This window comes from Petaurus breviceps, unplaced genomic scaffold (genome assembly GCF_028583685.1).
Source record: "Petaurus breviceps papuanus isolate PSGF00001 unplaced genomic scaffold, PetGlider_PUasm1.0 189, whole genome shotgun sequence".
In the NCBI taxonomy this organism is placed as follows: Eukaryota; Metazoa; Chordata; class Mammalia; order Diprotodontia; family Petauridae; genus Petaurus; species Petaurus breviceps.
In genome coordinates, this window is record NW_027185809.1 from 35,925,071 (window position 1) to 35,950,432 (window position 25,362).

Genomic DNA, 25,362 nt, shown 5'->3' on the forward strand with positions numbered 1-25,362 from the left:
ATTAACCAACAATACTAATCAGGGTTTGATTTATTGTGATTGTTAACTATATAGCATGAGTGCTTATACTTTGGAAATTAGCCACCACTACTTACTAATCAGGGTTTGATTTATTGTTTTGTTGGTGCTTTAAATTTAAGGAAGTGATAGAGAAAATGTAAATGCAAATTAAGCCTAAAAGTGTATTATAGTTGTTAAATATTTCCCATCACACTCCTGGAAGTAGGAGAGGTGATACAAAGCTTCTGACCCTGGATCAGCTATATGAAGCTCCCTGCTTGTAGCTTGTGTTTGGCCCCTGAATTAGGGCACCTTCTCTACTTTGGGCATTACTAGACAGGAAATAATTAGCTTATCTGCTCTGTCCCATTCTTCATTCAGTAGACCCTCAGTAATAACAGTTTCTTCTCCCACCCTATAGACTGTTAACCTTAGCCAATTCCAATACCATCACCAAAAGGAATTTCACCATGCCCTGTCCCCTTCCAGTTCTGAAGACCTGGGGAAGGGAATGATGGGAGAAACATGATACCTGTCTGACAACCTGTCTTCAAGCATTAGAAGGATTGTCATTGTGAAAGAGGAAACATGCTTAGTCTGCTTGGTCCTAGAGGGCATAACTAGACCTAATGGATAGAAAATAGAGAGACAGATTCTAACTTGATATAAGAAAAGGCCTCCTAACAGCTAGAGCTTGAGATAGTTCTCAGAGAGGGTGATCACTCACTAGGAATGGTGTAAGAGTGATTCACAACTACAAGTCCACCTTCAATTACCAGTGCCCTTCCTCTGTGGATTATCTCCAATTTGTCCTCTATCTAGCTTATTTATTATTATTGTTATATAATTATAATCAATTAATTGCATGTAGCAATTAGACTGTGAGCCTCTTGAGAGCAGGGACTGTCTTTTGCCTTTTTTTGTATTAGTGCTTAGACAGTGTCTGGCTTACAGTAGGTACTTAATAACCATTTCTTGACTGACCAATTCGTCTTCAGCTAGATGGGTTGCACTAAATACCCTCTGAAGCCCTTTCTAATTCTGTGATTCTTCATGTCCTTGACTCTCCTAAACCCCCTGAAGCATTAACTTCTAAATTTTCCCTAATTTTCACTATCATAACTCTTCATTATTCTGAATTCCAGACAAACAGAGCCAGGTACTACTCTCTATATCTGTCAACACACACATACATACAAGCATATACCATAATATATTGGAAAAAGCACTAGAATGGGAGCCCAGATACCTGGGTTTTTATATCTGCCACTGTGACATCTTGGACAAATCACTTAACCTCTCTGGGTCTCATTTTTCTCATCTATAAAGTAGACTGGATTTCTGAGATTCCTTTCCAGTTCTGAAATTCTATGATTTTACAAAATCTGGGTCTTCATTCATTCATACCCCCTTCTTGCTCTGCCTCCTCTCAATCCATCAATCTGTGTTCTTCCTCTCCTTCAAACCCAACTCAAAGCATTCTTTCTCTCAAGTGTCCTCAAAATGGCCCCCATCTACCAAACTGTCTTTAGTGTCAGGCTTCCACAATAAACACTGAGCACAGTTATCCTTCTTCGTATTTTTCTTTGCAAGTCCTCTTATGGTATTTTTCATTAGGGTTCACCTAGACATCAGATTATCAATACCTCAAGGACAGAAGTTATGTCTTCTTTCCTTTATATAGCCTTGCAGTGAGCATTTCCCAATTACTGGATGATTGACAAGTCTGCCCTTGCCAGAAAGCTTCCCTTAAAACATAATTTCTATGAGAACTTGCTATCTGTACTGTTGAGATAAGGATGTGGGGTTCAGAACCAGAGCCCTGTTCATGTTTTCCTCCCTTGATTCCACAGATACTCTGTTTGCCATGGGCATTTTTGTTTGTCTGCCTTTAAAGAATGACTTCAGATCACTGCAATGGGAAAATAGTAGTTTTAGGACAAATAAAAGGAAGGATGAGGAGTAACTATAAAGTGATGGCAATCTAATGAATGTTGCTTTAAGAAATTAAATCTCCTTGCCTTATGTCACAGAAAATCCTCCTTTATGTAAAATGTTGTAAAAAAAATACAGTGCCAATTTACCATGAGAAGTGAACAGGCTGCAAACAGTTCCAGGGTTTTGTGGCTGATAAACGATGAGTGACCAGTACAACATGAACAAGAATGAAGAAGACCCTGGATTAAGGGTCTGGCAGTATGCATTTAATAAATGGTAATATTGATCAAACCCACATCCAATGTGAGAGGTCAGAGAAACCCTATTGAGGTCTAGAGTTGACTTTCTGCTTAGGGAGCCCCCAAGTGCTATACCTAAGCAGATCAGTACAACCCTTTACCTATTTTGAGGTGTCACTTCCTTAGGTCTTTGCCTTCTCCAAGCTCTTGATCTGTTAAGGTTGTCCTGATATTCCAATGATGACCCATATATAACTGATTTTACTTCCACTATTCTAATGGAACTGTCCTCTCTTGAAGGTTACCAATGACATTCAAATGACCAAATCCTGTGGTCTCTTCTCAGTCCCCATCCTCAACTTTTCTATAGCATTGAGCATTGATACTTGATTCATATGACATTGGTTTTCATGGAAACATTCTTATCCATTCTTCCAACTCTCCTGTGGCTTATGATAAATAGGGTTAAATAAACTGGGATGTTCTTGGAAATCCTTGGTATTTTAGGATTCAGGTACCAAGATGTTACTCACTCCCTCCTTTTTGATACTATTTTCATTCATAAAGTGTTTACTATGTGCAAAGTACTATGAATGGTAACCTCCTTCAACTTTTTTTAGTTCTTTTTTTATAATTAACTTAATAAGCATGAACATTTTTGCATATTCCTTCCCTATACAAAGCAGAACAAAAAATGAGATTACATATGAAACCATGTTTCTATTAAATTTAACATGATAATACTAACACTGCCCTGTTTATATCACCATCATTTTTCATTTTTAATGTTTCATTGATGTTTTTTCTTATCTTTTTTGTATGGCAATCACTCCCCTACACACATCTACCACCCCTGCCCCAATAAAATCCCTTTCTTCTAACAAATTGAAATAGTCGAACAAAACAAGATTCACATATTGGCTGTGTCTGAAAATTTTTGTCTCAGTTTATATCTCTCTACCAAGGGGTGGTTAATGTTTCATCATCTGTCTTCCAGAGTCATGATTTTGGTCATTGCATTGTGTTTCAAAGTTTTCATTTACTCTACTATAGTCATTATATAAATCATTATTTTGGTTCTGCTCACTTTACATTGGTACAAATAACTCCTCCCAGGTTTCTCTGACTCCATGTCTTTCATCATTTTTTGTAATGTAAAACTATTCTGTTGTTAATATGCAGTCATTCTTTCAGCCATTCCCTCATTGATGGATACCCAAATTGTTTATTCTAAACCACAACAAAACGTGCTACTATAAATTTTTGTCCCTATATGTCCTTTCCTTTGATTTCTGCAGTATTACTATGCTCCTTTTTTCCTCCTATGTGTATGCTTGCCCCTTCTCAGTCTTCTCCTCTTCCCCTTTTCATAGGATCAGCATAAGCTTTGCCTAAAACTTTGTTCTTAGTCCTCTTATCCTTCCCATTTGCAATCTTATCCTTTCTGTTTTCTCCCCATTGCTAGGTCAGATACTCATTACTCTCTTGTAGATTATTGTAGTAATCTTCCCACTTCCAATTTCTTCTTCTTTCAGTTCTTACTATCCACTATTATTAGGTCAGTCTTGTTACCCAGCTCTGATCAAATCACTTCTCCACTCAGAAGCCTTAGTGGTTTTGTAGCTTACTAACCCTTCAAGGATCTGAAATTTCCTACATGCATTCTCCCTCCACTAATAATATACAAACCATCTAATTAGTAGTCTTTGAGAGTTACTGTGGTCAAAAGATCCACTACTCTTTGGCCAACCTGCTTCTGAACATCTTGGAACTTAACCAGGCTGGTCCTTTAAAAAGGGGACTAAATTAATGGGTCCGTATTAAAAATAATTCAACAATATAATATGAGGACCAAAATCACCAGTCTTCAACTCAGAACCTTAGAGTACTCACAGTCACTACCTTACCATGAAAAAAAATCAGAGTAGTATCTTAGTGGAAGGTTGCAATTCAAATAAAATACAAGCACCTTAGCCTGGAAATGAAGACCATCTATAGCACAATTCAAGACTACCTTTCCCTAACTAAGAATTATGTTCTAGACAAATTGAATTCCAAGCTCCAAGGCTTCTTGACCCTATTCCCTATCTCTAATCTGACTACCAAAATTCCACCTATATTTCAAAGACCTCACTCACATGGTACCTACTCCATGATCAAGCAGAAGTTATCTTTTCTTCTTTTTTTTTTTTGGAGGGGGAAGGGCAGGGGAATTGGGGTTAAGTGACTTGCCCAAGGTCACACAGATAGTAAGTGTTATGTGTCTGAGGTCAGATTTGAACTCAGGTCCTCCTGACTCCAGGGCCAGTACTCTATTTACTTCACCACTTAGCTGCCCCATTATCTTTTCTTAACTACTTTCTTAGGACTTTTATCTTTCTTGTAAACTGTTGTTGTTTAGTCATCTCAGCGTTATCCAATTCTTTGACCTAACTTGGGGTTTTCTTAGTGTAATGGTTTGCCATTTCCTTCTCAAAATCATTTTACTGGTAAGGAAACTAAGGCAAACAGGGTTAAATGACTTGCCCAGGGTCACACAGCTAGTAGATTTTAATTTATGATGAGTCTTCCTGATTCTAGGCTTGGCACTCTATCCACCGCACCATTTAACTGCCCCTCTTGTGTACTGTATCACACTTTAATTTGTATTTTAATCATTTGCATAGGTCTTATCTCTAAATCTATTTTTGAGAACAAGTTTCATATCTATTTTTTAAAAATATCTTACTTAGTGAGATAATATTGGCAGATAGTAGGTGCTTAATGTTTGTTTCCTTAGTGCCTATCACAACACATCACAAGAGCTAAATAAATGCTTATTGAATTGAAATTAAATCAGGAATAAATGCTGGGACTACCTAGTGTCATGGAAGATAAATTCTATACTCTTCCCCTAAACCATTTCTTGGTACCTGAGGCAGAATCCAGCACTTAAAAATTGGGCCCCACTCAGGATAGCATACAGATAGTTTCCATCCTATCTCAGCTAAAATCCAACTGTCTTCAAGAAGTCTTGTTGAGTCCTCCTTAATCGTGGTGCGTTCCCTCCGAGACTACAACCAATTTGTCCTGTATATATTTCGTTTATATATTATCACTCCTAGTAAAGAGAAAATTCCTTAGAGGTCAGGAACTGATTTTTGCCACTTTTGAATTTCTTTGTATTCCCAGCAGACCAGAATAGACACTTAAATATTGACTACATGACTAACAAAATTGACTCATCTTATCTCTACCCAAATCCACACTCAGCCTACCAGACAGAAGGCTCTTCAGGAAGCTGCCCTCACTAGGTTGGGGTTGGAAGTTATATTCCCATTGTCAGCAGAACTGATGCTATTCATTCCATCCCAACACTTCCCCCTCTCTTCAGTAATAAGGTTCTCCATTAATAGAATCACAATGACCAAGAACTTTATTTAATCCCTGCTGAAATATCTATAGCAAGAAAGGGTGGGGTGGCTAGATGACACAGTGGCCCTGGAGCATAGGCCCTGGAGTCAGGAGGACCTGAGTTCAAATCTGGCCTCAGACACTTAACACAAAACTAGCTGTGTGACCTTGGGCAAGTCACTTAGCCCCAATTCCCCCCTCCAACAAAAAAGCAAAAAAATAAAATAAAGTTTAAATGCTTTAAAAAAATAATAAGAAAGGGAACTCATTTCATAGGGCAGCCCATTCTTTTTTAGGATAACACCAGAGATTAGAAAATTCTTAATTTGATCTAAAAGTAATACATAATCTCCTTGAGAGCAAGGAATTTTTTTTTTTGGTCTTTGCATACCCAGTTCCTAATACAGTGTCTGGCATGTAGGAGGAGTTGCTTAATAAATGAGTATTGGATTGAATTTAATTGAAATCTGCCTTCTTGTGACCACCACCCTTTCATGGTAGATCTCCCCTCTAATGTCCAGCAGTGTTTTTGAAACCAGCCCCAGGTAATTTAAAAATGCTTTTTGGTGACCTACTGATTAGTCAAGATAAATCACTTCTTTCCTTTGCACTTAGCTTTTGGCCATTCTGGTTTCTGAGAAGTGTCCTTTTGTGTCTCCCCTAGGAAAGAGGAGCTGACTAAAAAGTGTGGAGATGATGCCAGAATGTACCTCAATTTCCAGATACACCTCATTTTTCTATTCCTCTTTCTTTGTGTGCCCTCCTTGACTGTCATCCTGCCAATCAATTACTCTGGGCATCTTCTGGGTAAGGGGAGCTCAGAAGCCAACACTCCACTAAAGCTACAATGCCTCCAGAGGCTGGAGGCAAAAAAACCCCAGCTCCCTCCAATCATCAGAGCAGGCTTGAATGAGGGTCCCTTTTTATGGCAGTGTGGTGCAATAAGGAGAACACTGAGCTAGAAGTCAAGAGGCATGGCTTCTTATCCTAGTTCTGCCAATATTTTATTGTCTGATATTGGACATGTCACTTTAAACTCTTGGTTGCCTCGATTTCTCCATCTATCATGGGGATAACTGCCACTTCTTTTTTCACAGGGGTGATACAAATGAAACTGCCTCCACTTTGGAGGGATAAATGGAAGCAACGTTGAAAGTAAAAGTACTATATGAATAGAAAGTGCATTTTATTTTTATGACTTCTATGAATCTGGTATCAACTCAATATGAAAACATTGGTACTATTAGCTAAGTACATTTAATAATAATGTTGAGATGGCAAATGCACAGTAGGATAAATCCTTGTTCTTATAATGATCAGCTGATATGTGTGCAATCCTATAAGTTGCCAAAAAAAACCCCAGTTTTTCCTCAGTTTCCACACTTGGAAATACACATTGCCAACGTAAGACAAGTCCCCTTTCTCTAATATGTCCAACTGATATGTATGAAACCCTTACAGTTGCCAAGAAAATATAACTAGTTTTTACTCAGTTTCCCCTTTTTTTTGAGACTAGGTCTTCCTATCTTGCCCAGACTAGAAATGTGGTATCCCACTACGGACTGACCTGTTTTGTCTAATGGAAGGCTTACTCCATTTCATTTCTGACCTGAGCCAATTTGCCTGTCTGTAGGCAGCCTGGTGTAGCACCTTAACCTCTGTCTCCTGGAGGCTCGCCATACTGGTGCTGGACTTTTCACTTGGCTTTAGCCCTGATGAAGCTCAGAGCTCTTGAGTTCACCAAACTCAGCATGCCCGGTAGAGCAGGTTATAGGTGTGCATGACCATGCAAGGCAATTTCTACACACTACAAAATTTGCTCCTCTGCAAGTGAAATATTTATTTTTCCCAAAGTTTTACAATCTTCCTATACATTGGACATAAGAAGTCCTACTGCTATTGCCAGTTTTTTTTTTCCAAATAGCTTTTTTTTTTTTTTCAAAAAAGCTGGGACTTCTTTTATGTTGCAAACTCTCAGAATGGAAACTTCATCGATCCGGAGCAGCAATTTATCTGTAATTCATAGTCTTAGAAGGCTTCTGGGGCAGTGAAAGGTCAATAGACATGCCCATGGATGAAGTCACACTGCCAGTGTGTTTCACAGGCAGGAGTTGAACTAAATTCTTCCTGATGCCAAGGCCTGCCCACTATCCACTATACCAGAGGTAGAGAACCTGTGTCTTCAAGGCCACACGTGGCCTTTTAGGTTCTCAAGTGCAGCCCTTTGACTGAATCCAAACTTCACAGGACAAATCCCCTTAATAAAAGGATTCATTCTGTAAAACTTGGACTCAGTTAAAAGGCCACACCCAAGGACCTAGAAGGCCACATGTGGCCTCAAGGCTACAGGTTCCCCACCCTTGCATATGCCACACTGCCTTTTACATATAATCTTAAAATAGTTTCATAAAAATATAAGCAATAGAATAATTTAAAAAAACAAGGAATATAGTAATAACAAAATAAATTTGACTAGCAGGGCCCATTCTATTATAGCAAGATCTTTAACAAATTAATCTAAGTTTTTAAAGTATTTTGTGCTATTAATTACTGTGCTTTGAGATTGTTTTATATTATTATTGTTATTATTAGATTGTAAGCTGAAGCAGCACAACTTCTAAGAGTGTGAGGCTGAAAGATTCATCAGCAGTTCCAGAGAGTAAAAGAATATAATGAAAAAGTCACTGGGTTTGGATCCAGAGAACTTGGGTTCAAATCTTGACTCCTTCTTACTACTTAAGAAATCTTGGGAAAGCTCCTTTCCCTCTGTGGATCTTCATTTCCTCATCTGTAAAACAAGAGTGTTAGACTATTTGAGTGGTGTCAAACTCAAATAGAAACAGATCCCTGTAAACCTCATATTTACTATAAATTAACCACAAATTAACATCATCTATCTTATGTTCCCAATTCCTTAAACTTACTGAGCTGCAATGGGGAGTTGGATGTCTCTGTTCCTTTTCTCTTCCTATGACCATATGAGAAAAGGACCAGTCCCTGTGCCAATAAATCTGGAGCTAGCTCATAGACCCTGAGAAAGAAGGGTAGGGCCATGGGAAGTAATATAAAAAGGTCTAGACATTCATCTGGGATGTATGAATCTCTAGAGGCAAGGCTACTAATAAACATTCTTCTTTTTCAGACCCTAATAGTCATTTCGGCCGTACCACCATTGTCAATGTCGGCAAAAAGTAGGTGCCAATGTCTTCTTACCTCCTTTCTGTCTCACCTGGAGAGGGATAGTCTGGGAAACAGATCAGCTGTGTTGGTCTCCAGCTTGGGTTTCAGTTAATCTGTGTTGAGAGAGGTCTGTTTTTCCCTAGATCTAGGCTCTAAATGAATGAAGACATGTATACACTGGGTGGAGTTTAATGCACAGGGTTGGAAGTTAGGATGCCACTGATTGAATGAATCTAGTATTATTTCATTTTTCTGTGCCTAAGTCTTCCTAGCAATATGATAGATAAAAAGCTAATAAGATGAATAACAGAATCAGGACCCAGAAAGATCTAGAAAGGCTAGAAAGATGAGCCAAAACTCAAGCTGAAAGTTAATGAGGATAAAAATAAACTCTTTGGGTTCAAACACCAAGTTGATAGCTTCTTAGGCAATATTACCTAAAGTACAGTGTTCGAAATCAGAGAGGTTCTGATGCATCCTGCCCTGGTCAGACCACATTTGGAATATTACATTTAGTTCTGGAAAGCATGTTTTAAGAGGAATTTTGTTAAAGCTGGAGGGGCATGATAGTGAGAAGACTGGAGACCATGACATATGAAGATGAGTTGAAAGAAACTATATGCCCTGCTTGGCTATCATCCTTCCAGTCAAGTACTGTGAGAATCTTCTGGGCAAGGAAAGTTCAGAAGCCAGCACTCCCCCAGAGGACTAGTGGATTTCAAGAATGAAGGAGAGAGGGGCGGCCAGGTAGCACAGCAAGTAAGAGCACCGGCTCCAGTGTTGAGAAGACCTGGAGATCGAATCCCGGGCTCGGACACTTAGCACCCACCCAGAAACACCTGGCCGTGTAACCTTGAGCAAGTTACTTAACCCCAATTGCTTAGGGGCGGCCAGGTGGCTCAGCGAGTAAGAGCACCGTCTCCAGTGTCGGGATGACCTGGGGATCAAACCCGGGCTCAGATACTCAGCACCACACCCAGAAATAACTGGCCATGTAACCTTGAGCAAGTTACTTAACCCCGATTGCTTTAAAAAAAAAAAAAAAGAATGAAGGAAAGAATGTGTTAATGGGGAGGAGGGGAGGAGAGAAAGAAGGTATAAAGGAAACCAGAGGAGACAGCTATATTCAAATATTTAAAAGGTTGCCATGGGGATGAAGGAATCAGATTTATTTTTGCATGACTTCAGAAGGCAAAACTGAGACCAAAAGGCGGAAATTATAGTCAGATTTTAGTCAATATTATTTTGACAACTAGGCAATTAGAGTTGCCTTAAAATGGAATGGGCATTCCGAATGAATGCCTGGAGGTGTTCAAGAAGCTAACTAAGAATTTGTAGGGCATATTTTAGAGGGGAATCATTCTTTGGGTAAAGGTTAAGCAAAATGAACACTAAGGTACTTTTCTACTGTGGGATTCTGTGAATCTACAAGCCACTGTCAGCCTCTCCTGGTGACTTACACGAATGATTATAGTTCTGTTAGCCTAGTATTTCTAGTTCTTCAGTAAGAACCAGACATAATCATGTAAGTCAGGTAGTAGATAGTGCCGTAGACCTGAATTCGAATCCTACCTCTGACACTTAGTTGTGTGACTGCACAATTGATCTTTCTCAGCCTCACTTCTCTCATCTATAAACTAGAGATGATAATGGCACCTACCTAACAGGGTTGTTTTGAGAATCAAATGACATAATATAAAGTGCTATATAAATAATAGCTATTATTATCAGAAGAGGTCTAGGCTGTTGTTTACTTTACCTATAAAAGGGTACATTTCAGCCTCCAGATTTTATATGGAATTAAGCTCTAAACAATCCTCTTCTCTTTCACTGTCAAAAGAAATTCAAATACTGGATCAAAACCAGGTAGCACAAAATGGCAAAATTATAAAATTGGGTACTAGATTGTAGAAAATGAACCAGTCAGTTGTGATTGGCGCCCTACTATATAGATCTAGGTAAATATGGATAAATAATATGCATAAATTTGTATCCAAAGCTCTCAATAGTGACACCTTGTGGCAGAGGTTACAAGAGCAAGTGTAATCTTACAAATATTTATTCTACTTCTTACAGCAGCCGTTCTTTTCATCTGGGCACAGTTGGTCCTAGGCAGGATTAGGAAATAGATAAAAATGTGTCTTTAATACCATCTCACCCCTTTCTTTCTTCTGTACACTTGACTTGGACAGTTTTTGATTAACTAGCTCTCAGATAACCTACTGTCTGATAACTGTTTTAAGGTGTTACCTACCCAGTGGGATTTTCATTTTAATATTTTAATGGGGCCTTTTTAAGGACAGCTAAGTGACATGGTGAATAGAGTGTGGGGACTGGAGTCCGAAGACTCATTTTCCTGTGTTCAAATCTGCACTCCGACATTTACTAGCTGTGTGACCCTGGGCAAGTCACTTAACCCTGTTTGCCTCTGTTTTCTGATCTGTAAAATGAGCTGAAGAAGGAAAAGGCAAACCACTATATAATCTCTTCCAAGAAAACCCCAAATGTGGTCAAGAAGAGTTGGACATGACTGAAAATGACTGAACGACAAGACCAAAAGGGCTTCAAGGTCCAAAGAGCTAGGAAGGTCCTTAGAAATGAGCTAATCAGTGGTGGTAGTGGTAGTCATAAGAGATCTCAGAGGTCATATATTAGAAAAATAATTTGAGTTGCAGTGTAAATGCTTGAATAGTCATAGACTCAGTGCTCAAAGGAACCTTAGAGTTTATCTTTTTGCAAATAAGGAATTATTTTTACAGTTGAGGAACTGAAACCCATAGAAGTTAAGGGACTTGCTTAAAGTGACTCAAATAGTAAGCATAAGGATTAACCCAGGTCTTCTGACTCCAAGCACAGTGTTCTTTCCCATGACCTAGAAGATCATAGCACTAGAACTGGAAGAAACCTCAGAGGCCATTGCAGAGGGGAAATATTGGGGCAGATGATGCAGAAGGTCGTCCTCACTTTTTCCAGATTGAAGAGAAGGATGGGATTTAAATACAATGGAAGTCCATTGTATTTAATGAATTGTATTTAATTCATTTTAGATCAGGTCATTTCCCAGAGTGCCCTTTGGATCAGACACTCCAGAGATAAGACATAATACAGAAAAATACATTTTATTGTATATTATTTTTATACTTTTCTGAAATAAGGAAAAATACATAAACTAGGGAAAATACAGGAGGATAGAACTGGAGGGGAAAGAACAAAGAACACTTTGGATGAGGTTCCAGAACAGGTATAAGGTGTGAATTCAGCCTAGCCCTAACCCTAGTGAACTCTCCTTCTGCCCTGCTCCTAGTGCCTCACGCTCTACCAATGTGGGACAGTATCAGATTAATAGAATCTAACCTCAGATTTTCCACCCAGTGACATGCCATTATGGAAACTTGGTCAAACCCAGAGATAGACTGGCATAGCCTTAACATTCAGAGTCTAAATTTCTGCACTGCAAGCCAAGTAGGATCATCATTGCTAGAATATTTCAAATGTTCAGTTTAGGAAGAACATATGACCCAGAAGCTAGGTTTCTGTATATGGAGCTGAGTATATGGTCTTAAGCTAATTGTGACTACTTCTTGTTCCTGACAGTGACAAGGTCCTGTGGGTACATAGTGTATTCTCCGTTTTCTACTTCCTCATCACCTTCTGCATGATGGTCCACCATGGTCGAGGAATTAAGCCCAAGAGGGAAACAAAGGTAAAGAGAAGGAAACATACCGGTTATTGAATTAAATCCTCCTCATTCTTTAATGTCCAATTCAAATGCTTCCTCCATGAAGCTTTCTTAGATAACCATGATAACCTTTTCCCCTCCAGTTCTATACTTCTCCTGTATTTTCCCTAGTTTTGTATTTTTCCTTGTTTCAGAAAAGTATAAAAATAATACACAATAAAATGTATTTTTCTGTATATATGTCTTATCTCTGGAGTGTCTGATCCAAAGGGCACTCCGGGAAATGGCCTGATCTAAAAAGGATTCCAAGCTGTCTTAGAGTTGGAGTCTAACCTCATTGAAGGTACTCTGGGGGCATTGTCAGAAGAGCACTGAGTTTCAGAGAACCTAAATTCAGATATTACCTCTCTCTTCCACTTACTGCCTGTGACTCTGAGCAAGCCAATTTCCCTCTCTGAGCCTCAATTTCTTCATGTATAAAATAAAGGAATTGTACACTAGATGACCTAAAAGGTCCCTTCCAGCTCTAAATGTGTGCGTTCCTGGGGAATCAGAAACTGATTGTTGACACCACAATTAAGACATCTCCTGGCCTTGCCTCAACCTCTTGCATCTTTGGATGAGGTTCTAGAACAGGCATAGGGTGTCAATTCAGCCTAGCCCTCAAAGACCTAATCACCTTATTATTCTTCCTCCTCCCCTGGGATCTCAGAAGAGATTTTTGACCCTCTGGGAGTCAGAGGCGGTGAAGATAAACACCACAGCCATGCTTAATTTTCACAGATACCTAATGCATAGGGGCCCCTATAGAGTGGGATATGTCAAGTGAAGTCAACAAGCATTTACTTAAGTACCTACAATGGATGAATTGGTCCCTTGAATATAACAGCCCTTCAAATATCTGAAAAGAGCCATGCCTCCCAAAGGCTACTTTCCTCTGAGCATCTCTACTGCCTTCAAACTATTCTCATAAAGCATGAACTTGAACTTCTATGAACATCCAGGTGGCCTCCTATGGACTCTCTCTGGTTTATTCATGTAGGTCCTAAAACATGGCACTCAGAATTAAGCACAAGACTCTGCCTGCCCAGGGCAAAGTAAGGCAAGACTATCAGTTTCTAATTCCTGGATGCTGTGCATGTTTTCATGCTCCGTAAGATTACCTTATCTTCCTTGGCTGTTATGTTACATCATTGACTCAGATTGAATTTTTGATTCACTAAATTCCCCAGATCCTTTCCAAAAAGCTTATAAAATTCTAGGTGAATAAAATATATCTATGGTATTTATTCCAGAAAAGGGAAATAACTTTAGCTCTGTTCTTTATGGTGCTGAACTCTTTGTAATCATTGCTTCCTTTTCTAGATTTCCACTAACAATCTCTTTCATAACATGCTGCAAAATTTTGCCAAGAATTAAAGTCAAGTTCACTAGCCTACAATTCACAAATTCCATACTTTTTCCTTTTTTGAAAACCAGAACATTTGCCCTTCTCCAATCCCGTGGGACCTCTCTCTCTCGCTTCATGATTTTTCAAAGACTACTAGTAATTACTTCTCAGAATTCACATCTGCCAGTATTTGCACTACCCACAAATGTAGTTCATCTGGGCTGTTTGTCTTCAACTCATTGGCAGCATCATGGGTGTTTTATTCTAAGTTAATTATCAAGGTGTTGACTTTCAATTAGCCATTTTTATTCTATCCTTTCTAGTCCAATGATCATTCTCATTGTCAGAGAAAACAAAAAGAAAATAGGAATTGAAAAGCTTTGTTTTCTTTCTGTTTTTCACTATCATAGTCACATTCACCTCTGTCATCTTCTTTCCCTTTTTCATCCTCTTCTTTTTTCCAATATAGCTTAAAAAACTCTTAACAGTTTTTTTATTGTCTTTCGTTTCCTCATTGGCATCAGCTCATTCTGACTTTCCATGACATACTTTGAACTATGCTTCATTTTTGTATTTATCCCTTAAGTGATGAAGTCACTAAGATTATAGGGAGAAAAAAAGACAAGAGTCCAGGAGAGAATCTTTAAATACTTTCACAGTTAGGGAGCAGGACATAAATAATGAGCCAGCAAAGGAGATTGAGGAGTCATACAGGTAGGAAGAGAGAATAGTGTCGCAGAAACCTAGAGAAAAGAAAGTGTCCAAGGAAGAGTGGTCAACAGTGTTGAATGATGCAGAAGTTAAGAACAATGAAGACTGAGAAGGGGACATTAAATTTATTAATTATGAAATCATTGGTAACTTTGGAGGAAAATTTCAGTTGAATAATGAGATTGGAGGCCAGATTTCAGATTGCAAAAATGATTGAAAAGTGAATGAAATAATGAGTATAGATCATTTTTTCTAGGAATTTGGCTGTGAAAAAAATATATAAGATAATAGCTTGAGGAGATAGGGACAAGCGAGAATTTTTATGGAATGGGGAGACCTAGATGTGTTTGTAGGTAGAAGAGAAAGAGCTGTTATATAAGGAGAAACTGAACATTAGAGAGAAGGGGAATGACTGTTATAGCAATTTCCTGGAGAAAATGGGAGAGAATGAGATAAAGAATGCAAGCATACAAGAAGAAAGACAGCACTCTTGATCAACTAATCAACAATAGTCAACAAAACATGTTAAGTGCCTACTATGTGCTAGACACTATGCTAGTGCCTACTATGTACTGGACACTATGCTAAGTGTTATGGGTACAAAAAGAGGGGGGCAAAAAACACTGATCTCAAGGAGCTCACAGTCTAATGGAGGAGAAAAGAAGCAAACAAATATATGTAAACTACTTGTATACAGGATAATTAGGAAATAATTAAGAAATACTAGAATTAAGAGGGGTTGGGAAAGCCTTCCTATAGAATATGGTATTTTAGTTAAAACTTAAAGGAAGCCAGGGAAGTGAGTAGGTGGAAATGAGGAGAGCATTCCAGGTATGGGAGATAAACGGAGAAAATGACTAACGATGAAAGATGAAGTTTCTGGTTCATCAGACAGCAAGAAGGCCATTGTTCATGGTGGAGAGTAAGGTAGGGAGGGGATGCTAGGTTATGAGGGGCTTTGAATGTCAAATGAGGCATTTTGTACTTGATCCAATAGGTGAGAGGGAGCGACTGGAGTTTATTGAGTAGGCATGACACAGCTGAACCTAAACTTTAGAAAAATCACTTTGGTGGCGGAATGGAAGATGGATTAGAGAGGAAAAAGATGAGGCAGGCAGACCCACCAACAGGCATGAGGGGATGAGGGCCTGCACCAAAGTGGTGGCCATGTCAGAGGACAGAAGGGAATATATTCGAAAGATGCCATAAAGGTCAAATCAACAGAGACCGTGTCAACAAATTGAGTATAGAGATGAGAGAGAGTGAGAAATCTAGAATGAGAACTTGAGGGACTAGGAGGGCAGTGTTGCCCTCTACAGTGAGAGAGAAAGGAGGTGGGAAGTAGGGAGGCTTTAGGGGAAAGAGAGTGAGTTGGGTTTGGGACAGTTAAATTTAGGGTGTCTACTACACATATAGTTGGAAGGCAGTTGGAGATGTGAGATTAAGATCAGAAGAGAGGTTAGGGCAGGATAGACACATGTGAGAATCATCAGCCTAGAGATGTAATTAGATCCATGGGAGTTGATGAGATCACCAAGTGAAGTGGTACAGAGGGAAAAGAGAAGGGACCCCAAGGCAGGGCCCTGTGGGACACTTACAGTTGGAGATTGTGAGCTAGATGAGGATCCAGGCAAAAGAGACTGAGAAGGAGCAGTCTGATGGGTAAGAGGAGAACCCGGAGACAGTGGTGTTCCCAAAACCTAGAGACAAGAGGAACCTATTATCGAAGAGGAGAAGGAAGACCAGCAGTGTCAAAGAAAGGCCATAGAGAGGTGGAGAATGAGGATTTCTAAAAGGATGTTGGATCAGGCAGTTAAGAGATAATTGATAACTTTGGAAAGATCAGTTTTGGTGGAATGATGCGGCAGGAAGCCAAATTGTAAGGGGTTTAAAAGAGAGTAAAAGCCAGGTGCTGAACTCCTTATAAAAAAAAGAGGGGCAGCTAGGTGGCACAGTGAATAGAGCACCAGCCCTGGAGTCAGGAGGACCTGAGTTCAAATCTGGTCTCAGACTCTTAACACTTACTGGCTGTGTGACCTTGGGCAAGTCACTTAACCCCAATTGTCCTGCCTTGCCCCCTCCAAAAAGCAAAAAAAAAGGAGAGGAAGAATTGACTTGGAGGGGAACTGCCATGAGGATCTTAATACGATGTAGAATATTTTAAAATATTAAATAATTAATATTAAAAAACCATAAAAGATTTACAATCAAAGAGCTATTGGAATGCAAAATAGGGAGGAATTTTTTTTAATGTTATCTGTCCCCACTACAGCACCCCAGCACAGTGCTTTTCACATTGAAAGCACTGGAAAAAATGTTTATTGAATTGAATTTTATAACCAATCGGGGGTCAATAGAAAGCTTCATGAAGGAGTTGATATTGGTGCTAGACCTTGAAGGATGGGTAGAATTTCAACATGTAGAAATCAGAGGAAAGGGTGTCTGTTATGGGAAGAAGGAAGGATGAAAGTCAATTTAAATAGGAAGAAAGGTTATGGGAGGTAAGGCTGAGAGGGGGGAAAAGTTTTATGGAATGTTAAGTAGTTTAGCTAGAATATAGAGCATGGGCAGCAAAGTGGTACAATAGATAGAGCACTGGGCTTGGAATCAGGAAGACTCATCTTCCTAAATTCAAATCTGACCTCAGATACTTACTAGCTGTGTGAACCTTGGCAAATCACTTAACCCTGTTTGCCTCAGTTTCCTAATCTGTAAAGTGATCCAAAGAAGGAAATGGCAAACTCCTCCAGTATCTTTGCCAAGAAAACTTAAAAAATGAGCCACAAAGAGTTGACATGACTGAAAAGTAACTGAACAAGAGTAGATATAGGAGTGTAGTTGGAGTGGTTGGAGTGGTTGATTGGTATCAGTTGATTGGCATCAGCTATTAACCAGTTAAATTCCATGACATTTCAGGGAGGCTCCCCTTCCTCGTACATTGTTAGAGATCTACTTGTCAATTATTAGAGGTCTCTTTGTCCATCATTAGAGATGTATTTGTTGATTATTGGAAGTTTTCCAGGAGAAGCTGGAATTTACTGAGACTTCTGTACAGGATTTTCCTGTACTGAAGTCAGGGTTTGATTAGGGTCCCTTCTATTTCTGAGATTTTATGATTTCACCAGTAAGCTATTCCCAAATAACAATACAAAGTGGTTTATACAGATTACACTGGAATGGTTCCAGCTGATTGTCATTTTGACTTGATTATTGTTAGTTTCTATTTCAATGGGTCACCATTTTTGTAAAAAAGTTTTAGTACTGGTGCTCACTGCTTTTAAATTACAGTCCTTTCTAGGAATACTACCTCCCCACCAACACTACCCCAGAGGCTGATTTTAAGTATCAGAACCTGGATTCAAACCTAGGTCATCCAACTCCATGGGCATCTGGGTGGCACAGTGGATAGAGCTCCAGGCCAAGAGTCAGGAAAACTCATCTTCCCGAGTTCAAATGTGACTCCAAACACTTAGTAGCTATGAAATCTGGCTTCAAACATTTAGTAGCTATGTGACCTTGGGCAAGTCACTTAACCCTGTTTGTTTCAGTTTCCTTATCTTTAAAATGAGCTTGAGAAGTAAATGGCAAACTACTCCAGTAGCACTATCAAAGAAAACCCCAAATGAGGTCACAAGGAATTGGATATGCCTGAAAGAACTGAAAAACAACACCACTTCCAACCCCTAATCTGGTGCTCTTCACATTATACTATGGTGAGTGGTAAAGATATGGGGGGAGTGATGAAAATCCCTCATCAGGACAAGTGGGCACACTCTCAAGGTTATGGTCCCAAACCAGAGATGCTTGTCTACGATTTTTCAGTCAAGGTGGTGGTGTTGGTGCTGGTCTGCTTTATCATCAGGGATGCATGAGTGGGGATAATGACAAAGTCAACACTGTCAAGCTCAGCCCTTTTTTTCTATCTTTTCTCCCCCAGACAACCAAAACCCTGTTGATCACCTACCTCCCCAAGGAAGTTTCAGATCCTGCGATCATCATCAAACATTTTCAGTGAGTGGGAAGGAAGAGTCAGTGGTATAATAGAAAGAGCACTGGTTCTTGAATCAGAAGACCTGGGTTCAGATCCTGTCTCTGACACTAACTGGGTCACCTTGGGCAAGTTACTTCCACCTCCTTGGGTCGCACTTTCCTCATATGTAAAATGAAAGAGTTGGACTAGATGGCCTCTGAGGTCACATCCAATTCTACGATTGTGATCCTCCTAAATATGACTTGCAAGAAAGTTGTAGTTCTGTTCTGGGTATCCTCTACCTGTATAGTCCCTTCCCTCATATCTGATGTAATCATTTCTCCTTCATCAGAAGTTGGTCAGGAGGAGCTTATAGGTCAGGAGGCAGGGAGACAGAAGAGAACTCAGGCTGGCAAATTAAAACTGATACTTCTCCTTTTCTTCACTGAACTAACGAAGGGATTCAAGGTTTTTCCTTTACGCACACAGAACTTTATGAAAAGGCATCTTCCCCATCCCTGAGATGAAGGGCCTAGGCAAGTAAGTCAACCTGGCTGCCATAATCTAGGGCATTAGTTAGGTCTACAAATGTGTATTCTCATTGAGTGGTCAGTATGATGAGCTATACTGCACAAGTGATATTGGAATAGCTTGGAAAGGCTACCCTGAATGAGAAGCACAATTTCTGACCCTAGGAGAGAGCAAAGCAAAGTGCTGTACATAGAAGTCAAACCCATAACCTTGACTTCATTTAATGACATGTTCTTTCCAGCCGGATAAAGCCATAAAGGCTTAGAAGAAGAAAGGAGATGACTCCCTCCTATGCTTAGAGCCCCAGAATAGCTCGATTCCAAGAAACAGAGGCCCAGTGTATGGTGTAGTTGAAAAAACATTGGTTTTATATTTAGAAAACCCAGTTTCAAATACTGTTTCTGTTGCTTACTAGCCATGTGCTCTTGGACAAGTCACATAACCCTCCTGGGCCTTAGGAGTTGGTCGGACTAGATGGCCTCTAAGCTTTCTTCCAGCTCTGAATTTATAATCTTCTGCTCTTGTACTCCTATGAATTCAAGGGGTGGCTGGGAGGAGTTGTGTATTAATTCTCTCGGATCGCTGACCCAGATCCCATCTCTTGGCTGGAGCCAAGGTCTGGGGCGAGACAACAAAAGCTCCATTTGCTCCAGGACACTCAGTTCTGTATATGTATCTGTGTCTGTCCTACAGTGAGGCCTATCCCAGCTGCACAGTGACCAAAGTCCACTTCTGCTACGATCTGAGAAAACTGGTAGAGCTGGATAACCAAAGGTGAGTCTGTAGTTGGCAACCTAATTTCCCTGGGTTTGGGGAGGCTAGGAGGTACTGGGCCCATTGGAATCCAAGAAAACCAAGCTATGGTCCCACCTAACCACTGATATCCTTTTCCTTTCTCCCTCCCTGAGCAGACACCATGCAATGAAAGGCCGCCTCTTTTATACCTCAGTTGCTCAGAAAAGTGAGAAAATGATGATCCGCGTGCACCCCTGCTCCTGTATCTGCTTCTGTCAATGCTGCAAATGCTTCAAGGAGGTAGCAGAGGGGGTGGGCCTATACCCCCACATGACCCAAAAGCTCAGGGCATCTGCTGAGCATGGGGGAGGGGCAGGCATTGTGTCCTGGTTTCTGGCTACTAGCTAGTGTTCCAACTTGGCCCATCATCTTCACCATTGTGGCCACATAGGACCCCACCAGCTCTCTGCTTGCTTCCCCCTTCCCTTGAACTAAAATACAGTTACATTGCCATCTCTGGTGTTCTGTCCCCAATAAGCATGGCAATCCCATCTTCAATTTTCCCTCATTGTAAAGGACAGAAAATATTTAGAGGATCGCAAAGTTAGAAGCAACTCGAGAAGCCACCTAACCTGCCAAGCTTCAGTGGCCATGGAGCCCTTTAAGAGACAGTAATATTCCATCTGGTTTGGAATTACATTGGGTGACTTTTCCATGACCCAAATCATGGATTTGGGGCTCCCTGCCTAACCCAGACGCTTTCCAAACTTCCCCCCCTTCCATCCCCAGTTTGGTTCCTTTCTACACCCCCACCCCAGGTGGATGCTGAACAATACTTCAGTGAGCTGGAGGAGAGGTTAACTGATGAGTTCAATGCTGAACGGAGCCGAATCTACCAGAAGCGTTTGGATGCAGCCTTTGTCACCTTTCAAGATGAGAAGATGACAGCTGTGTGAGTGCCCCAGAAAGCTTTGAATGCTACTTGGCTTCTCGGTCAATCAGTCAGTCAGCCAGTCAACAAGCATTTATTAAGTATACAAGTGCCAGCCACCAAGCTAAGCCTTCCTTATTCAAAGAAAGGCAAAAAAAAAAAAAAAAGGCTTCCTTATTCAAAGAAAGGGAAAAAAGAAAAAACAAACCACTGTCCCTGACATAAAGGAGCTTTTATTCCAACAGGAAAGGCAACACATGAATAATTATGTCCACTCAAGATGTATGTACAAATTAGTTTGAAAGTAATCTCAGGGGCAACTAGGTGGCATGATGAATTGAACACCGGCCCTGGAGTCAGGAACACCTGAATTCAAATCCAGCCTCAGACACTTGACACACTTAATAGCTATGTGACCTTGGGCAAGTCACTTAACCCCCAATTGCCTTGCCTTGCCCCCTCCAAAGAAAAAAATAATCTCAGTAGGAAGGCACTAGCAGTGGATTGGCAATGGGGGAGAGAGAAGTGGGGCTGGGAAAGGTTTCCTGGGATTTGTAGAATTTGAACTGAGTCTTGAAGGAAGCTAGGAAATCTAGGAGACAAAAAAAGGTGAAAGGCAATTCCAGGAATGGAAGGAAGCCAGGAAATAGGTAGAGTTGGGTGATGGAGTTAAGTGTTCATGTGCAGGGAAGCAAGAAGACCAGTGTTACTGGAACATCCCCCACATGCTTTGTCCCCTCTTGCTTGCTTCCACTCTAGTCATTATCCATACTCCCAGCCCCTGCCCATGGGAAATGGGTTGCAATTCCATGATGATTGGTCTTCAAGTTCTAGATCATCTCCTACTTCCTTCCCCTCTGTTCAGGGCAGACCGTGGGAGGGCAGTGTGACTAGCCAGCCAGCATTCAGGTCACCTCTTTCCCAATCTCACTTACACTCTTAATAATTATAGCCAGCATACGCATAGTGCTTTTAGGTGTGCAGACCACTTTCCCTATGTTATCTCATTTAATCCTCTCAATAAGCCTGTGCTGTAGGTGCTATTATCAATCTCATTTAATAGATAAGGAAATCAAGGCTGAGAGGTTATCACTTAACCTAGTCTCACAGCTAGTAAAAGCTGAGAAGTTATTACAAGTAATTAGAAAAAAGATCTGAACTTAGGTGTTCCTGATTCCAAAGATAGCACTCTATTATTGCCTCCTAGCTGCCCACTTGTTCATTTCTTTATTCCAAGAGCTGCATGTTCAATATGGGTTTTGTCATTTGGGGGTCTATTTCTTATTGTCACATTAAGCATTATGCCCACTTCCCCTTCTTGTTCTGTAACTAATAACAATTTTCCCAGACAAGGAATACAAACAAATCTGTCAGGTTCTCGTCATTGCCAATTTTCTTTCAATAAGAGCATATGCATAAAAAGTCCTTCAGTCACTTGACACCTAACATATACACTCCACACCATGGGCATACACACACACACTACACACTCTAGACACACACACAGTACACATACACACATGCACTACCCACACACTACACACTCGCACTACACACACACACACACACACACACACACAAACCACACAGCATCTCAATTTCACATCTTCACTGTCTCTTTTCCCATTAAGTTTCTTTTTTTTTTTTTTTTTGCTTTTTGGAGGGCAATCGGGGTTAAGTGACTTGCCCCAGGTCACATGGCTAGTTGTGTGTGTGTGTGTGTGTGTTAAGTGTCTGAGGCCGGATCCGAACCCAGTCCTCCTGACTCCAGGGGCCAGTGCTCTATTCACTGCACCACCTAGCCGCCCCTCCCATTAAGTTTCTAATCACAATGTTACATTCAGAAGTGGAAGGAGCTGTAGAGGTCATCTAATACAACTTTCTTATTTTATAATCATAATTTTCTCCTCTTTTGTCTTCAGTGGAATGGTGGGCATAACTGGAGGCCTAACTAACCTGATGCAAAACACTGAAATTTTACCAGGCAGGTAGACTGGGAATAGGGAGAGACACAAGGGACCCTGGCTTATCAGTGTCTGCTGAAGTAGAGTAAAAGGAAACCTGATTTGTAATACTAGTCCCACCATCAGCATACTTGATAGTCTTTCTCACCTTCCTTAGGCTCTCAGTTTGCCTATCTGCCAAATAATAACCCTAGCCATTCCTACCTCATAGAGCTGTTCAGAGGATCAAATGAGATAATGAGTCTAAAAATGCTTTTAGAAAAAAACCTACTCAAATGAGGAACAGACGAGGTAATGAGTCTAAAAGTGCTTTAAAACAAAAGAAAAGCCTACTCAAACGGTGTAGTGGCAGATGCTTTCAACTAGAAAGCAGCTTGGGCATAGATTATCTTTAAAGTTCCTTTGAAATTTAAAAAAAAAATTATTTCCTAACCCAGGAACTTTAAAGATGATCTAGTCCATACCCCCTATATGTTACAGTTAAAGAAAGTGAAACTGAGAAAGAGCAAATGATTGACCCAAAATTGCAGAGCTAGAGAGAGAGAGACAGAGAGCTGACATTAGAACCCAGGTCTCCCACTTCCTAGGCTAAAGCATCTACCACTACATCTCTTGAGTAGGGTTTTCTTTTGGTACCTGACTCTCTTCATCTGTGATACCACCAGGATAGTAAACAATAAATGACCACACAAGTTGGAGAGTTGAAAGGGACCTTAGTACCTGAGAGGAATCCCCACCCCCAAATCCATAACATTCCCTATCTGGCTAGCAGTCATCCGGCCCCTGAAGGTCTCCAGGGAGTGGAACCCTCCCACTTCATAAAGCAGCCCCATTCCGCTTTTGGACAGCTCCAATTGTTAGATTTTCCTGAAAGCCTGCCTCAGTTTGCCTCTTTGTAACTTCCACTGATTCACGGTTCTATCCTCTAGGGCAAAATAGGACAAGTCTATTCCCTCTTGAATATAAAAATCCTTCAGGTATTTGAGGGAACGTATCATGTTCCCCCTTCCCCACACACACTCACGCCCCACTCCCACCCCCAGACTTCTTTTCTCCAAGTTACGTCTCTAGTTCCTTCAACCAGTCTTTATATAACATAACATTATGGTCTTTCACCATCCAGGTAGCCCTCCTCTGGAAATACAGTCAACAGGCATTTATTTAGCACTAACTGCGTGCCAGGCACTGCCCTTGCCCTTGAGGCATTTAAATTCTAGTGAAGGAAGACCAGGCATGAAAGTTAAAAGGAGAGAAAACATCAAAGAGACCAGGTTGGGGGGGGGGGGGGGACGGAGGGCAGGAGTGCAAGCTGGCAGGGAATGAGACATATGGGCCTGGGTATGCTCCTTAAATAAAGGTTCTTGGAGGAGCTGACCAATCAGAGACAGAGGTTGCAGGGGCTGCAAGACCTTACGATGTGTGGATTCCAGGCCTGAAGGGGGGCATCTGAATGAAGAATTGGGGAAGTAAAGTCCAGAGTGTAGCCTGGAGAGCAATGAGGACAGTTTCTAGCTTATCAATGCCCTTCTTCAACTATACTGCCCAGAACTGAACACAATGCTTCAGATGAGGGCTGACAAAGGCAGAATATAGAGAGACATGGGGTGGGGGGGAGAGGAGGGGGAGGAGTGCAGGCTACCATGCCACATTCCTGATTAATTTGCCTTTGTAGTTCACTAAGACCATCAGATCTTTTTTCCAGATATATTGCTTTCTAACCATACTTCCCCCTTTAACTTGTAAGGCTGATTTTTTTGAACCCCAAGTATAACACTTTGCATTTATTCCTCAATAGCTGGGTGACCCAGTAGATAGAGTGTAGAACTTGGAGTCAGGAAATCCTGAGTTCAAAGCCAGCCTCAGAAACTTAATAGCTACATGTCTCTGGGAAAATTATTTCATCTCTCTGTGCCTCAGTTTCCTAATCTATAAAATAAAGTTACAAAGCACCTACTTCCCAGGGTGGTGGTGAGGATTAAAATTAGGTGTTTGTAAAGTGTTTTTGCAAACCTTAAAATCCTATGTAAATGCTAGTCATTACTGTTTATTAATATTGTCTTTAGTATTGTTTTCTTATTAAATTTGGCCTAATATGATCATCAAGATCTTCTCAGATTTGGACTCATCCTATGTGTTAGCTCTCCTTCCCAGTTTTGTGTCATCTGCAAATTTAATGAGCATGCTAGCTATGCCTTTATCCAAATCATTGATTTTAAAAAGTTAAACAGAGGCAGCTAGGTGGTATAAAGTATAGAGCACCATCCCTGGAGTCAGGAGGACCTGAGTTCAAATCTGGTCTCAGACACTTACTGTGTGACCCTGGGCAAGTCAAAACAAAAGCAAAATAAATAAAAAATTAATAAATCCCTGGAACTCTCCCCCAGAGGACCTCCTGCCACAGTGGCAGTATACCATTAATGACTACTGTTTAAATCCAACCATCCAACTAGTTTTGCATCCATTTGATTGTATTATCAACTATTTCTGAATCTGACTTTTCCTTGAGAATAGCATCAGATACTTTATCAAAAAGCCTTGCTTGGGGCAGCTAGGTTGCACAGTGAATAGAGCACTGATCCCGGAGTCAGGAGGACCTGAGTTCAAATCCAGCCTCAGATACTTGACACTTACTATGTGACCTTGGGCAAGTCACTTAACTACAAATGCAAATGAGTCAGAAATGTGGCATGGTAGCCTGCAC

General features: G+C 40.5%; 1 protein-coding gene across 3 annotated transcripts in view; it reads left to right on the forward strand.

Annotated features, from left to right (window-relative positions):
- Window positions 1-25,362, forward strand: part of TMEM63C (transmembrane protein 63C) — a 119,018-nt gene that overhangs the window by 62,885 nt on the left and 30,771 nt on the right. For all 3 annotated transcript variants that reach the window (XM_069092288.1, XM_069092287.1, XM_069092289.1), the window contains exons 8-14: window positions 6,235-6,377; window positions 8,713-8,761; window positions 12,345-12,453; window positions 18,468-18,541; window positions 19,725-19,805; window positions 19,943-20,066; window positions 20,585-20,718. In XM_069092288.1, coding sequence (XP_068948389.1) covers window positions 6,235-6,377; window positions 8,713-8,761; window positions 12,345-12,453; window positions 18,468-18,541; window positions 19,725-19,805; window positions 19,943-20,066; window positions 20,585-20,718 — 714 coding nt within the window. The remainder of the gene's footprint in view (window positions 1-6,234; window positions 6,378-8,712; window positions 8,762-12,344; window positions 12,454-18,467; window positions 18,542-19,724; window positions 19,806-19,942; window positions 20,067-20,584; window positions 20,719-25,362) is intronic.